A 16,526-nucleotide genomic window follows, 5' to 3' on the forward strand; every position below is an offset into this window, starting at 1 on the left:
CGAGTTTTGCCGGCAATAAGTTCATCTATGATTGAGGGTAGTGGACTTTTGAATGATTTTATCAACAATTTACCTTTTGAATTACACGTACCAACTTATCAGTATCTGGGGCCTGGCACAAAACTCGAAAAAAGACTAAAAAGAGGAGATCCTGGTATAAATAAATTAGATCAAGCTGCTATGGAACACGATATTTTCTATGCAAAACATAGAGACACAAATTCCAGACATATCGCAGATAAAGTTTTGCAAGATAAGGCAATGGATAGATTTTTATCAAAAGATGCTAGTTTAGGTGAAAGATTTGTTGCGCTTCCAACAGCTGGAGCAATGTTTTTGAAGAGAAAACTAGGAATGGGAATCGAAGAGAACTTGAAATTTTAACTATATAAATGGAGGTGAACGTAAACTTCAGCAAAAATCAGAAAGAAAAAATAAAATCCGCTTTTAAGAAGAAAATACCCGTTAGTATTCAATTTAAAATAGATCAACTAAAAAATGGCGAAGATAAGATATTTTTAACAAATAGACAATACAATAAACTCGAAGAACATAAGAAAAACAATAAAGGAACCAGAATAGAATTTTCTTATAATCAGTTGAAAGAACTTAAAAATGGTGGACTTTTGAAAGATTTATTAGATTTTGGAGAAAATATTCCAGTTGTTAAAAATGTTGTTCCTTATGTTTGTAAAGCTGCTCCAATCGTTAAAAAGGATGTGATTCCTATTGTTCGAAACATTTTAAATTGGTTAGATAAAGAGTTGGAAGATGTTACAGGATCTGGATTAGATGAAAAAACTTTGAATTACGTGAAATCAAACATTGAAAAAAAAATTTAAACCTTTAACATTCGGGGAATTGGAAGAAATCTGCAAAAATATTAAACATTTTAGAGGAATCTTCATGAGAGATACATTACCTGAAAAAGTTAAGAAATTTGAATGTGGAATTGTGAATTTAGACTCGATTATGGGAAGTGGAACGCACTGGATTTGTTATTATAAAAATGATAAGAATGCATGTTATTTTGATTCGTATGGAAGAATTGAGGACAAACCACCTATAGAATTGATTAAATATTTGAAAAAATCAAGCGTCTACTACAATGATTCTCAGATTCAAGACTATAAAGTTCCCCCAATTTGTGGTCATTTATGTGTTTTTGTTTTGAATGAACTGAGTACTGGTAAAGATTTTAAAGAAGTTGTCAACAAATTATTGCTTAATAAATATGGATTCACGAAATATTTTTGACGTGTTTGGAACACAAATTATTCAAAATGAAGATAATAGTTTGAATTTTAATAGTTTGAGGAATGAGTTTGATAACAAATTAGAAAATTTATTACAAAACCTTCCAGATTCAGATATGTTTGCTGTCGAGATTGAAGATTTTAAAGCAGAATATGATAACAAACTTGCAAATTTCATGAGTTCAAGTGAAGTTGCTGATAAAATAAAAACATTGAAAAAAGAATTTAAAGATGGTGCAGAAAAAATTATTTACCAATTTAATGTCTCATATCGAAAAAGCTGATGAAATTACTGAAGCGATCAAAGTTGAAAAGAATTATGTTAGTTTGGCTAATAAGAAAAGAATTGTCGGTGTTCGACCTGGTATTGACAAACATGATGTTGTTGTTAAAGAACAAATTTTAAAACCTCTAAAATTATCAGAAAACATCGATATTGTTGATTTACATGATCCGAATGTTAAAAATGCCTTAGATTTTAAAGGAAAAAGAATTAGCGGTGTTAGTAAAGGAATTAATCCATTTGATGTTGTTGTAATGATTCAATTAGAAGATCCTATTAAAATGTTTAATGAACTAAAACAAAATTATGAGAATCATAAACAGCATGTTAAAGATTTTACAACAGAAGTCTATGACAAGTTAGAAGCCAGAAATAGAAGATCAGTAGACGATGTTGGTGAAATTAATGAAAAACTTACTAATTTTAAAGAGTCTTTTGATAAGTTTAGTTTAGATGCTACGAAAACTTTTGAGAATATTGGTCATAAATTTGTTGAATACAATGATTCTTATGCTGTCAAATTTCAAAAATTACAAGAAAAACTTAATAATATGGAGGAAGATCTTACTGAAATAGGTATTCGTGTAGGGTTTTATGCATGATAAAATTTCCTTATATAAATGGCGCTCATATACTGTGTGAGGTGTAAAGAGAAAACTGCCACAAACGATATAAAATACTATGCAAACATTAACGGAGTTAAGAGAATATCTGGAAAATGTGCTGAATGTAACGCTAAAAAGAGCCAATTTATAAAAACTTGAAATTTTTTCTTAATAAATAGAGATGGCGGGACATTACAGTGCTTTCGATCTTTTTATCATGCAACACGAAAGAGATTTGAAAAAAGAACATTGGGATGACATTTCTCAAAAATATGAATTATCCGAAGATATGATGAGATTATACGTAAACAAATTGAATTGGTATAACATTGCTAAATATCAAACTTTATCATCAGAGTTCATTCAAGAAAATATACATTATCAATTAAAAGATCATATGTCTGTTCTTTGTCTCTATCAACACTTGAGTATAAAGTTTTTGGATGAAAATAAAGATACAGTTGATTGGAACAATATTATAGATAGCGGTTACTATCCTGTGCAGATTTTATTGAAATATGTGACCGAGATCGCAAAATTTAAGGAAGAGAATCCTGAATATGACGAAGTAGATCATTAAAAATGACTCTAATCTTTTTAATTATTTTACTAAAATTTATATCTTTTCTTATAAAAACGTACATTAGATCGATGAAAAAATGATACACGATGTTTAAAATTTCTAAATTTTCTCTTATTAAATGGCGGACTACAGAAAATATGCTAGTGATATTGAAAGGGCGGAGTTTAAAAATTTCTATCCAATTAGTAAACAACATTTGAATGAACCGAATAAAAGAACTGAGTTTAATATTGATTTTGGAGATAACTTTTGCTCGTCTAACTTCCAGTTTTATATTTCTGGAACTTTAACAAAACAAGATGGTCAAGCATATCTTGGAACTGATAATGTTAGATTAATCGATAATTTTATACCGTTTTTATTTTCTAAGATTGAAGTAAGAAAACACAATAAATTGATAGAAGAAGTCGAAAACTGTGGCCAATTAAGCACAATTAAAGGAACTATTTCGTATTCAAAAAGTGATGTTATTTCTCAAACTTCTAATGGCTTTGAATCAGATTTTAAATTTGGTGTTTTTGAAGCAGCTGGAAATTTATCTCATTTTGGATTAGGATTTTTTGAAAATGTTACTATTCCGATCTATAAAGGAGGATTTTATCTAAGTTTTATAAGAGCAGAAGACGATGATGTGATTCTGAAGACTGCAACTGGAAATGTTATGCCTGTTGATGGAAAAATAACAATTACAGATTTTTTTATTAGAGTTCCAATGATTGATTATAAAATCACGAGTAAAATAAGGTTGATTGATGAAATTACAAAAAGTCAAAACATTATGTTTAATTTTCTAGATTGGCAATGTATTGAACAAAAAGGTATTTCCGGAACAACTTATTCGTTCGATATTACAAACATTTATAGAAATATCTTCAATCCCAAGTTCGTTATTATAGGTTTTCAAACAGGTAGACAGAATAATCAAGAAAAAAATCCTTCAAAGTTTGATAGTTTGGATGTAAAAAATATCAGAGTAAAATTGAACGGTTCTTATTATCCAGATGAATTACAAAATTTAAACATTTCAGGAGGTCTTTTCAGAATCATGTATCAGATGTATCAAGATTTTAAGAAAGTTTACTGTAATAATAAGGAAATGTATTACAATCCTAAAGAATTTTTAGCGAATAGACCTATTTATGTCATTGAAACAACAAAGAGTTTGACAAATATTTCTGGTTCAAAGAACGATATAATTATCAATATGGATTTTCAAAAAGCTGTTACAAACTCGACATGTTATGTGGTTGTGGTTTCTGAGAAATTTTTAGCCTATGATGTGATTAAGAACGATATTAGAGAAATTCAGTAAAAATCGCGTTATTCGTCGGATAGTTTTAAAACTTTACAGAATTGTTAAAGACATTGATAAAAGTTTACATTTTAAATTGCATTAAAAAATTTTGAAAAATAGGGATGATATTAGGAAAAAAACTATTTCAAGGTCATGGACCGGAAGTGGTGATTTTAAAAAATACTTTAATATTTACTGATCCTATATACCAAATTTCATCAAAAAAGCTCCATTAGTTCTCGAGATATAAGAGTTTAAAGATAAGGGATGATTGGGGTAGATTTTGAAAATTTTGTTATTTTCATGAAATTTTAAGTTGAACTCGCTTGTTTTTGAAGTTTCAGATTTTTCCGATAAAATTTTTTATTTTTCTTTGAATATTAAGAAATAGGGGATGATTTCACCCTTATGGATAAGTTAAGTCGAAAGAGTTAAGTATTTACTATATGTGTACCAAATTTCATTAAAATCGGTTGAGTGGTTTTTTAACAACAAGGTTTGAAATAAATATTGATATTCACTTATTTAATATACATTGGAAACTATAACAGTTCTAATATCGATTGTAACCATCGATTTTTATTATCGATAAAACTTCGATATTCATAATCGTTTATCGCACGGAAAAAATTTTCATCATGGGCGTTGGCCACGTATAGTCAGTCATGCTTGATCCTCCTCTATTTTAACGAAATTTAACAAGATATATCATCAATTAGAAGATTCTAATGTATTTGCAAGTTGAAGAAAGAAGATATAGACTTTATATGAAGTAAGAAGATTGTGTGATGTTCTGTGTTTCTTGTTAAAAGTGAAGTGAAGTGTTCCACTGGGCGTTGCCATTCATAGTGTTATTATATTTTATAAGTTACTTTTATATTTGGGACTCGAAGAAAGACGTTACAAGAAGATTGTGAATTTGTGTAGACATTCTAAACTGTGATAAAACATTGTGTGAAAATAGTGATGTAAAGTGTTCATTTGTAATACAGAATTAAGTGTTTTTACAGTGATTTCATTGTCTCACACGGCGTGAGAAAAGCAAGGTCATTGTTTGGTGTCACTACTGTCCTTGTACCACACACGGCGTGTGCAAAGCAAGGTCAAGCGTTAGTGACACAAACGCCTCTCACATGTTTCAATAAAATGAGATTCGAGGTCAAGCGTTAGTGGTACAAACGCTCACAGCAGACGTCACAAATCTACAGTTGATTGAAATAAAACATATGATACCTTTCTTCTTATCCCATTCCCAATTTCTTAGAAGTTAAGTAGATATCGCAAAAACACGCACACTAACAACACTCATTTTGTATGTCTTTAACAATAATTGATGATGTTCATATTATTCTCTTTCATTCCTTCTAAAACTTCAAAAATATACTCTTTCGCTGATGAAAAATCTCGATTTCTTCCGGAATAATCTTTGTAATCATAGACAAAATATCCTAAATAGTTTGTACAGTAGAATGAAATTATTTCTATTTATCTCTGTTGTAGAAATGTAAACACAAACATTTGCGCTGAAAAATTTATATCTCGGCAGACTTAGTTCCATAATCTCCATTTATAAAAAATCTTTTTGTTTAAATGGAAGAGTATAATGCCAACTGTTACAAGTGTTATAATAGAGGAGAAATTGTTGATAAAAGATTCGTTTGTAGAGATTGTAATTTAATTTTGTATGAAAGACCTAAACCTAAGAAATTTCGAAATAAACTAACACATTTGAATAATCTGCTTATGAAATTGCAATATGGAGACAAGAAGCAAACAAAATTTGTTACAGAATTTAGAAAACAGAATAAAAATTTTTACTTATCTCTTGGAACCGTTGAAAAAATTATTTTCCTTTTCAAAGAATACATTAGGTTTGTAGGTATCGATACACACGTTTATTATGAAAAGATATTACCTGTATTTTTTTATTATCTAGATGTAGGATTTGTTTATGATTTTGAACCAGAAATCCTCGATGATTTTATAGTACATTTGGAGAAATTAAACGAAGAACCTCTTGAAAAGAATGCGGTTTTACTCACATTCTCCCCGACTTCTCGAGTGATTGTTAGCAAATTTCATTTTTTCCGTCTTTAAATTTTTTCTATTTAAATGGAGTTCTTGAAAGAGTTAAATGATATTGGAGAATGTAAGTTTAAAGAGTATAAGAAGTTAAATGAATTGGAAGAAAGGAAGAAACATAGAATCTTGAATTTGGAGAAAATGAAAGATAAATTCGGGTTTACAATAATTGCCGAGTTGGAAGATTGTAAAGTACACTTGCCGAACAGATTTTTGACTGTTTTGGATGAGAAAAAGATTAAAGAATTAAACAAAAATGAAAAATTACACTTGATTGTTACTGGAAAGAAGACTATTAAAGATAAAGACTGTGTTACAATTAACTTTGTAGAATAAAGATTTTTTATTAAGATTTTTTGATTTTTTCATTAAAACAGCTTATAAATGTAGAAGCAAACATTGAACAGTAAAACAGCTAAAGATTCGGTTATTTAACATTCGTGCTTTCCTGTTAGATTTTATTAGATTTGTTTATGGTTCAATGGACAGTATTTTACATTGATTTTCTGTCTGTCCCAAAAGTGGTCTAGGAACCCCTTACTGTTTGATTTTACAGATTCGTTTATTGTCCTTTAAACAGTATTTTCCCTTGATTTTCTGTCTGTCCCAAAAGTGGTCCAGAACCGGCACATTCATATCTACTTATATATATATATATATATATATATATATATATATATATATATATATATATATATATATATATATATATATATATTATATATATATATCCAAATTTTGAACTTGAGTGTCCAAGGGATTCCATTTGCTGTGAAATATTAAATGAAAGTGAAAGTATTTAATTAAAATTACTTTAAGTACCAAAAATTTTAATTATAATTTCCTGCTGAATTGAGGTCCCATATTGTTCACTTACATATTGTTATGTCCTCGAATACTACAAGATTAAAGTGTATACCTCATGTCTTTCATGAGACGTCCTGCAAAGAGACAGAAAGGACATTTTTATAGTCTCCATAGAGAGAGAAGAAAAATTGTACCTGCCTACTGGGGCTTCATTGACGCTCAGCCAAATCCCATGGATAAAACTTATTTTTGTCTTCTAGACCGGAAGCATATGACAAGGGTTGGAAGTAAACGTTTTCTGATCGAAGTACGTTTCCGGACGTGGATATTTATTTGTTTTTTCTTGATCGGGCCAACAAGGCAAACTGATTATTGGCGTCGGAAATAATTCGAAACAAATGTTTTACACGAGTTTTATAATGCAACAAAACTTCTTAAACCCAGGCAAAAAAAACACCTAGAGAGTTTACAAGTTACTGGCTATTTCCTGAATTTCCCTGCTGCTCTACCGTCACAAAAAATGAGCAAATATGAATAAATTGTTAAAATCTGATCTTTTTTCCTAGATGTAGCTGTTTTAGGCCAACAATAATAGGGTTTTTACTTTTTTACTACTTAATTTTAGAAATTAATGAAAATTTCAAGGTAGAAATCCAATATTTCAGTGTAGCCATAAATCTCGTATATTCACCCTCTCGAGTGAATAGGGTCGCATAAAGTGGTAATGATCACAATGTGTTAACTGATGCAACGTTGCTGAAGTCGTATTGTTGAACATAATCTGCTCCCCTCCATAACCTGTAGACATTGCTTTGGTTTATTATAGTATTCAAGTCTAATTATAATTATTACTTGAGGGGCAGAAATAATCTCCCTTCTGCCCGTCTTTCTTTCTTTTGACTGTCTGTCAGTATGTCTGCACGAAATCTTGAAAACCAACTAAACTACAGACTGAAGAATTTCATTGAAACTTCGTTTCTATATCAGTTACTAAGAGTTCGTAAATGGTCCACCACTCCAAGGGATTTCAAATATCTTTACATTGTTCTTATGGGTAAACACGATGGCAAAGAAAAAATCACGGGTTAAATATATTCGTAAACAAACTGAATACTATCATATGAAATTTCAAAATGTGAGATATATAGTATTAAAATATCGCCTTAATGCAAGGTATATTGCTAAGAATTACATCTATTAAAAAAAAGTTTGCATGAAATGTCACTTCTACATAGACAAAAATAAGTTTTATCCATGGGATTTGGCTGAGCGTCAATGAAGCCCCAGTAGGCAGGTACAATTTTTCTTCTCTCTCTATGGAGACTATAAAAATGTCCTTTCTGTCTCTTTGCAGGACGTCTCATGAAAGACATGAGGTATACACTTTAATCTTGTAGTATTCGAGGACATAACAATATGTAAGTGAACAATATGGGACCTCAATTCAGCAGGAAATTATAATTAAAATTTTTGGTACTTAAAGTAATTTTAATTAAATACTTTCACTTTCATTTAATATTTCACAGCAAATGGAATCCCTTGGACACTCAAGTTCAAAATTTGGATATATATATATAAATATATATATATATATATATATATATATATGTATTTATTACTATTGCTTATTTATAATAAAGAAATAAACCGTTCATACCCTTGTCTCAAGAAGCCATTTTCACTTTACATTATAATAAGATTCAAAATATTTGTGGGATTATGAACACGTGTATTGGCACTAACTAAGAGGCGTAACCTGCTTAAGGGAGTGAAGGGTTTTGTACTATGATTTAAGTATTAGGAAAGTAAGGGTATGTTGTATATATTTTTGTATATACAAATATAAGCATGTGACCTCAAGGGTCGTAAAATATAGTGTTAAATAAACATACTTGTATTGTTAGTAATCTTTTATTTTAATACAACCTGTTCATAGTTTTTATATAATTAACGTAAATCATGAAGAATACATATGCAAACTCGTATTAGTTCCAAAATGAAGCGCAAGATTGTGTCGATTCTTTAATTTGACTAAAAAAGCAATTCATATGTCTAGAAGTGTCAAAGTTTGTTGAATGTTGTTTCTGTTTAACAGTTGTCAGCTTATCGTTTGTCTGATCTTAATCACTTTCCTGACAGGAAAAAATGTCAATTTATAACCTATAACAATTTATAACTTTGTAACAAATAACACAATTCATAATCTATACTATGTTTACAATACACGATACTCATTAATTTATTTCACAATTACACAAGTGGCTGCGAGTTATTCTATCTATCTATTTAACCCTTTGAGTGCCGCCTACATAGTAGATGTTGTTAAATGTGCATAAATTGCCGGCATCTACCCAGTAGACGATTTGTATTTAATTAATATCACATATAATTCATTTTTGTTTTGACAATAATAACTTATTTCACGGCAATCTACAAGTTTCGAACAATCGATTGTGATTGATTTTTATTGTTCACCGCCCCCTTGTAGTTATTTGCCATCAGAAAAAAAACAGATGACGCAATAGTTGGTCAGCTGCTACTTGTTGCCATTAACTACACAGTTTCGTTTGTTGTGTGTTTACATTGTGCTAGTTTCGTGTGTTTATGCTGAAAACTGTTGTTATTACTATTCTGCAATTGTGTTCAGTAAAACTTACAATGCATTTATAAACTTCTTTTTTCGTGTTTAGTGACGTATATTGTATTGTTGGATTGGTGATGAAGTAAAACGCAAGTTCCAATCAAACTATTGATTTTAGGTGAAGTAAGGTTATAGAAGTAAGGTTATATTGTAGGCCTGTGTATATTTTTATATAATTTTTATATAATTAGTATTTTACAGTCGTCTTACTTCATTGAGTGAAATAGGATAGTTATAATATTGTTTCTAAACTTTTGACAAACTTGAAAAAAAATTGCTTTTTGTTGTATTTTGTATATATTGCAGTATCTGGTTAAATATTACTGTAACACACCACATTATGCATGATTTTTGTTCGGTTTTCATGCTCTTTCATATGGTATAGCTAAAAAAAATTAAAAAATATTGTATAAATAAAATTTTAGTTCAAACTTGAAATGTATTTTTTTCATTTTTTAGTTTCTTGTTATAACCTATATTCTTTTTGTGTAAATAAAAATAAAATTATAATATTATATGGAAAAATACCTTGTTTTATAACACATAAACTAAAAAAAAATTATTCAAATCGGTTGAATAGTTTTTTTTAATATAGTTTTTTCCACACACGCTTGCAAAACAGAAGGAAATGCTCCGGCAATTTATGCGTATGACTTGGGAAAATATGCCGTGGCACTCAAAGGGTTAAGAATTATCGCCATTATTTTCAACAGTTATTTTGAGAATGTATTACTCAGAAACACCACAAGTATTACTAGAGGATGACAACTATATCTACTTAATTTAAATTATTATTTGCAGGGTGAAACATTTAATTTTTAAGTTTTTATATTGACCTCCACCAAGTGATACTTTATAATATTATGTTCGCTTATGTTTATATAGGTTAGCGTTGAAGTCTTTTTACGTAAAATTTGTATACTTGTGAATATAAATATAGTAATCATTTAATTTCATTTATTATTTACCCGTCATATGAACATAAATAATTGATAGTGCTATATGTAATGAATATTTCAAGAAATACGTTATAATATTTCATTAATTGAATAACAATTATTATAAAGACAAGCTTTATTGCTAGTAGCTTAGCATAGTTGTGTTAGTCTATGCATAGAAAATGTAATTTTTATAAGAACGTGACTAACACAATAGAATAAATATTCCTACTAATTAATACTAAGATCCAACTATATTAAATTATAAAGAACCATAATGCACATGAGTAACAATTCAAATGTAATATATGTCTAAACATATTGGTAAAATTAAAAATTTAAGGTAGCTGGAAGAAGATAAGATTTTTTGTAATTCCCTAACGCTATGCAATAACAAATAAGGATAGTGATCATTACAATATGCTAACAAATAATTAAATAACCTAACAAACTCAATATATAAAAGAAAAATAGTTACTCAGGATGTAATGGCAGTGATTACCACAGTAGCTGGATGTTATTAAAGTTACTCGCTACAACAAACATCACGTGAATACATCCCGAGAAGTAATGATGTTACGCTGTAAGTATTGTTAAATACTCTTAGATAGAGTTGGCAACTCGTGGAGTAACAGTTGCAATTAATCTATCACTGACTGTAATAAGCAAACTCTCAAATGATAATTTAATGTATTTTTCTATGTCCCTACACAAGTAACATTAATTATTATTGGAGTGTTAATTTAATTATAAATTTGATTATTAAGTAAATCTTTAATTATAATTACAATCCAATTGAAATGCTTCTTCAAATGCGGATGTTTTGTTGCATGTTTACCTAGCCTTAAAAACTAGGTTTTATACAATTACATCTCCATAATTATGGTTATTAGTTATAATGGCTAGCATTCATACCCATCTGGACGAGTGAACATATTTCTCATTAATATGTCTTGAAATTATTACGTATTGTTAAAATCTGTTTTGTTATTTTCATACTGTACTAGTTGTTAAACACTAGCTCAAGTACTACAGTTTAAAAATTGTAAAGAATTACGTTTATGTTTTGAGGTGGCACAGAATTATTTAATAGACCATTTTACGAAAAGAAATAATATATTATAGGGTGGTAGTGTTATAATAAATAATAATAAGAGTTTCAGCTTAGAATACTTTTGCACTTTTTTAGGATTACATAAGTTATTTTAAGCATTTAAACTCAACAATCAGATACTTATTTAATATAAATAAGGCTAAGGTTTCATGACATTTTTAGAAAAAACGGTAAGTTTCAACCATCCCTTGGCTCCTAAAACTCTTAACAATAATGAATACTTTAAATAAATTTAAATATATACATATGTAAGTTATATATATATTTTTTTTCTTCTAGTAGAAATAAAAATAAAAAACCAAATATTGGAAAACTCTTTATGTATTTTCGTATGACTAGCATACTTCTTCAGATAACAATAAATAGTGTATAAATATTTGAGTCGCCAAATGCCAAAACAGGCTAAATCCAAAATTTAAAAAAGTTGAGATATTGATGACATTGAGTTCTGTATTACCTAGGCTACAGATTTGTCACTTCAAAATGTTCCAAAACCAGTTAAAAACTGTTTAAAATTAATATTTAAAAGTGAAGGTTGTTCCAAAATCAGTTATATCCTATAGCCATTCGGTTCCAAAAAACAGTCATATCTGCACAGATGACAATGTTCCAAAACCAGCTATATCAAACTAAAATAACTTACAATGTTTTCATGTTTCTGTGGTCAAAATAAGTTAAATCCCAAAAGACTTTCCCTATAAGGGAACTGCTGATCATTTTCCTTCTGAATTAATTGTTTATTTTGTTGCTAATTTTAAATTTTCAAAGGCTAAAATAGTGTTATAAGAAGCAATAGCACTCAATTATTTAACATTATTTTAAAAGCACCTGATTTGTTGTGTGTCATAAACATGGAGGCTGAACATACAGGGGTATTTTAGAAGGTAGTGAAGGCGTTTGGTATTAATATTATAAATGCTGAAGTTGTAATTGTTCAACAAGAAAATGTCAATATAATGGACATAACAGTGGAAACTCCACAAAATGTGGAACAAGTAGAGTTGGTAGAAGAGATGCCTGGCCCTTTGGCAAAGAAAAGGAAGAAAAACGAAAGAGCATGGAAGAAAAACTGTTGCAAAAGTTGCTAGGTAAGTTAACAACATTTGGTAAAGAAAACTAAACTAGCCTAATCTTAACACTCATTTGAACTAAAATAACCTAACCTCAACTAAGCTAACCTAACCTCAACTAAACTAACCTATAACCGCAACTAAACTAGCTTAATCTCAACCTAAAGCCTAAAATTCAGGCTTCAGGGGAAGGCTTAGAGCCTACTTAACTACAACAGTTTTTGACAACGTTTGCGATCTATAATTTGTTTTTATTACAGGTTAGTATTTTTTTAAAGGTAATAAGGAGAACAACTACTAATCCCTATTTTGTTTAGGACACCCGCAGAAGATTTCCACAGAAAGGTTTTCCACATTCGGAAAAGTTGTAAACATTCGGTAGCCAAAAGTAAAGTTTACCGCTGGCGCAGGATGTTAATGTTAGAAAGATACATCAGCAATACTATAAAGACGCTGACCTTCAATCAAAGAAGAATTTATTTATTCAATCAGCACGTCATTGTTTCCTCAGCAAAAAGGACTCGTCTTCCAGAAGGTATCAAATCAAAAAGAAATGTAAGTACTGACTTTTTTCTTACCTAAAATGAGGAACAACAAAACTGAGAATGTTAAAGTATGTCGGGCAGCACTACTTACAATTTTGCAAGAGAGTAAAAACCGAGTGCAATTGATTTGCAAAAAGTACCTGGAAACAGGCGTCGTACCTTTGGAGACTCGTGGAGGAGCACGCCAAGTTGATAAATATAATATAAAGAAAGACAGCATCAAATCTTTTATTAAAACATTTATTCCAGTACAAAAACACTATTGCAGAGCGAAAAACAAGCATAGGCAATACCTTCCAAGTGAGCTTAACATTACAAAAATGTGGAAAATGTATATTGAGCAGCATCCAACTGAAGAATTAAAGTATGAGTATGACTTTTTCAGGCTGGTTTTTTCTGAGAACTTTAACATTGGTTTTGACGCTCCGTACACTGATAAGTGTTCAACCTGCACAAGGCTTGAGTGTGAAGTCGTGGGGGTTCACAGCACCTAATCTAATAGCACCTAATCTCACAGTACCTAAAATTTAACCGTCTAATAGCACCGATTCTCATAGCACCTAATATTAAAGTACCTAATCTCACAGCACCTAAGGAAATGCCCGAGAGTCGCACGGCACCTAAAGATCGTGCTGGAGTTTTATAGCACCTAATATCACACCACCTAAAAGGGAGTGGTGGGGATCGTCGGAGGGGTAGGCCGCCACCACTGTCCGTGGCTAGTGGGCGACCGTCCGTTGAGTCGCGTGGTTAGGGGAGAGCTCTGAGTTGGTTATTGACACCTGCTGTGCGGGATGCATTAACGCGCTCGCCTGAAGAATTGAAGGCGGTGGACGTTTCGTTTAGGAATTTATATTATGACATATAATGTTATTTTTACCGAATCCCGGCGACCTCTCTCACACACACTAAACATCTCACTTAAAACGTCTACCACATTAAAATATACCCCTTTATTACATCTGAAAAAGTTTGACGGCTTAGGTAGTATTAATCTATACATTATAGCGAAAGTGAGATATTTTAGATATGTTTATTGATTGTGATAATCAAAAATATGAAGAAAAACACAGTTTTCTTTTAAATTTAAGCTTTCTCCAATTTAACTCCTCCTAATTCAAAAATAATTACTGTTAAAAATATAATATATAATTAGTTGTATGTCTCTTAAAGAACGACATACTGATAATTCAGAGTTCTAAGTTAATAATTAAAGGCGTAACAAGTTTTTTGGGAAACTCATTAGACTTGTATTTATTTATAAATCACGCAATGCTTATTACTAATAGTCTTTACTTATGAGTGAGGGTGCAGAACAAGCGAGGTACACAGTAACTGTGCCGGAACCTTACTACATTATGGCTTAATGAAACACACATACCAACTTGCCCCGTGTGCCAAAATCACAAGATAAAATATCGACAGTTTTATTTTCACACAAACCACAACAGGAAAATGTTTAAATTAGGCTTGTATGATTCTGGTAAATATATTAATTTAAGGAAAGGCAATTAAATTATCCATTTACCCAAACAAACATTTAATTAAACTTATATTTGTAAATTCACTAACAGATAATTTGAGGGAAATTAATATTCCTCAAAGCGAAGCGGCCGAATACCTTCCATAATCCCATCACCATCGTCTTTGTTATCGGTGTTATATTTTCACTGTTTACCTCATGTTCACTGACACAGCCTTCCGACGAATTCTGTCCCCCAGTCAAAATATTAGTACAGCCTCCCCAGCAATCATTTATTGGTCCAAGCGTTATCAATAACTATTTTTTTATTCTCTACAACTTTCATCCAACAATCAGGTGTAGTCTTTTCCAGAGCTTCTTTACAAATTATGTGACAGAAGTAATAGTGAACGACTTATTATTTTTGCGATATGTAAATTAATTTGAGCCCATATTAGTTCGCGTGGAGCTTGACTGTCAATAGAAGTTCGGCTTTATCATATCTGAACTAAAGTGACTCCTTTCTAGTAAACCATCCTGTAATTCCCTCCTAGGTGCTTTACTTATTCATTTTGAATTATACAGTGTATTATACATAGCAATAACTACATCTTTCATTAATATAATCCACCCATAGGGGTAGAAATGGACTTGGAATTCTTAGAAGACCTTCCCTATGTCCTATGTACATAAAATGTGGCACACACATGCCTCATAACTTTCACAGAAAATCAATAGCGTCTTTATGAAGATTAACTACCATAGCGACTGAAATATAAAATTGCAAACCCTAGAAAAAGTATATTATTATTTTTCATCTTCCCGCTATCCGAAAAAAGTTTAAATTTCACACACACACACACACACACACACACAAACACACACACACACACACACACACACACACGAGTTCTGGTCATATAAATTGATTATACAACGTATGTTAAAGAAGATAAACCTAGATTACTCATTTTCATGGAAGTAGTACCCGCTATAAAAAACTACGTTTTGCTTTGTAAACTTCCCTTCCTTACTTCCTTGTAAACTTCCTTTGTAAACTCGGGGAGCCCATTGTCTTGATAATGTTTTTTAGTCTGCCTAGATCAGGTTATTTCATGCAACATCTTTATTTTTCTTTCTCGGATCGTAATGGGCTTATTTTAAATATTCAAAAGAATACTTTGTCTGAAACATCTAAAACCTTGCTAAATCCAAAAGTACAAGTGACACATTTTATTTTAATTTTTCCAGAATCCTCTATTGATGATCTGACAAACCATTTGTTTTCACATGATTGGAATGTCGTACTTAGTATTCTCTACCCAAAAACTCGTTCATGCATATTTCTCCATTTCAGTTCATAAATAAACATTTTACTCTACAGTGAAAAAACAACGTTCCACAGTTAGTGAGATTAAAGGTCGAAATCAAAATTATTGGTATAGTGGGGAACTGGACCAAATGAAAGAAATTTTTGGTTTTGGAGAAATCGACAAAACTTTCTACTAGTGACAGGCTTCGTGTTAACTATTTAAATCTCTAGAAATGTTTATAAAAAGTCCGTAGAAGATGCGAACTCACAATGTCGCAAAAATATAAAATAGCAGTAACCAATATAAGGCCTGGGGAGAGGTTTTTAACGCCAATATAAGGCGTTTTCGGTGCAGATAAACGAAAATACAAACAATTAGCATCTCAATCGACATTATCAATAAATATCACTCTAGGTAACTTAAACCATTTGTTTTATCAATTCGGTTAACACCAAATAAAGGGTAGTATCAAAAAGCCTCATGTTAATAGAATGAACTTAATAGGAAATTACCATATTTTGAAAGAAAAACAT

General features: G+C 30.5%; 1 protein-coding gene across 1 annotated transcript in view; it reads left to right on the forward strand.

The window, feature by feature from the left end:
- Positions 1 to 13,249: 13,249 nt before the first annotated feature.
- LOC124355023 overlaps positions 13,250 to 16,526 on the forward strand; it is a 76,829-nt gene continuing 73,552 nt past the window's right edge. Inside the window, exon 1 of the mRNA XM_046805906.1 lies at positions 13,250 to 13,688. Within this exon, the coding sequence (XP_046661862.1) occupies positions 13,257 to 13,688 (432 nt within the window). The 5' untranslated portion in view covers positions 13,250 to 13,256. The remainder of the gene's footprint in view (positions 13,689 to 16,526) is intronic.

Source organism: Homalodisca vitripennis, chromosome 1 (assembly GCF_021130785.1).
Source record: "Homalodisca vitripennis isolate AUS2020 chromosome 1, UT_GWSS_2.1, whole genome shotgun sequence".
Classification (NCBI taxonomy): Eukaryota; Metazoa; Arthropoda; class Insecta; order Hemiptera; family Cicadellidae; genus Homalodisca; species Homalodisca vitripennis.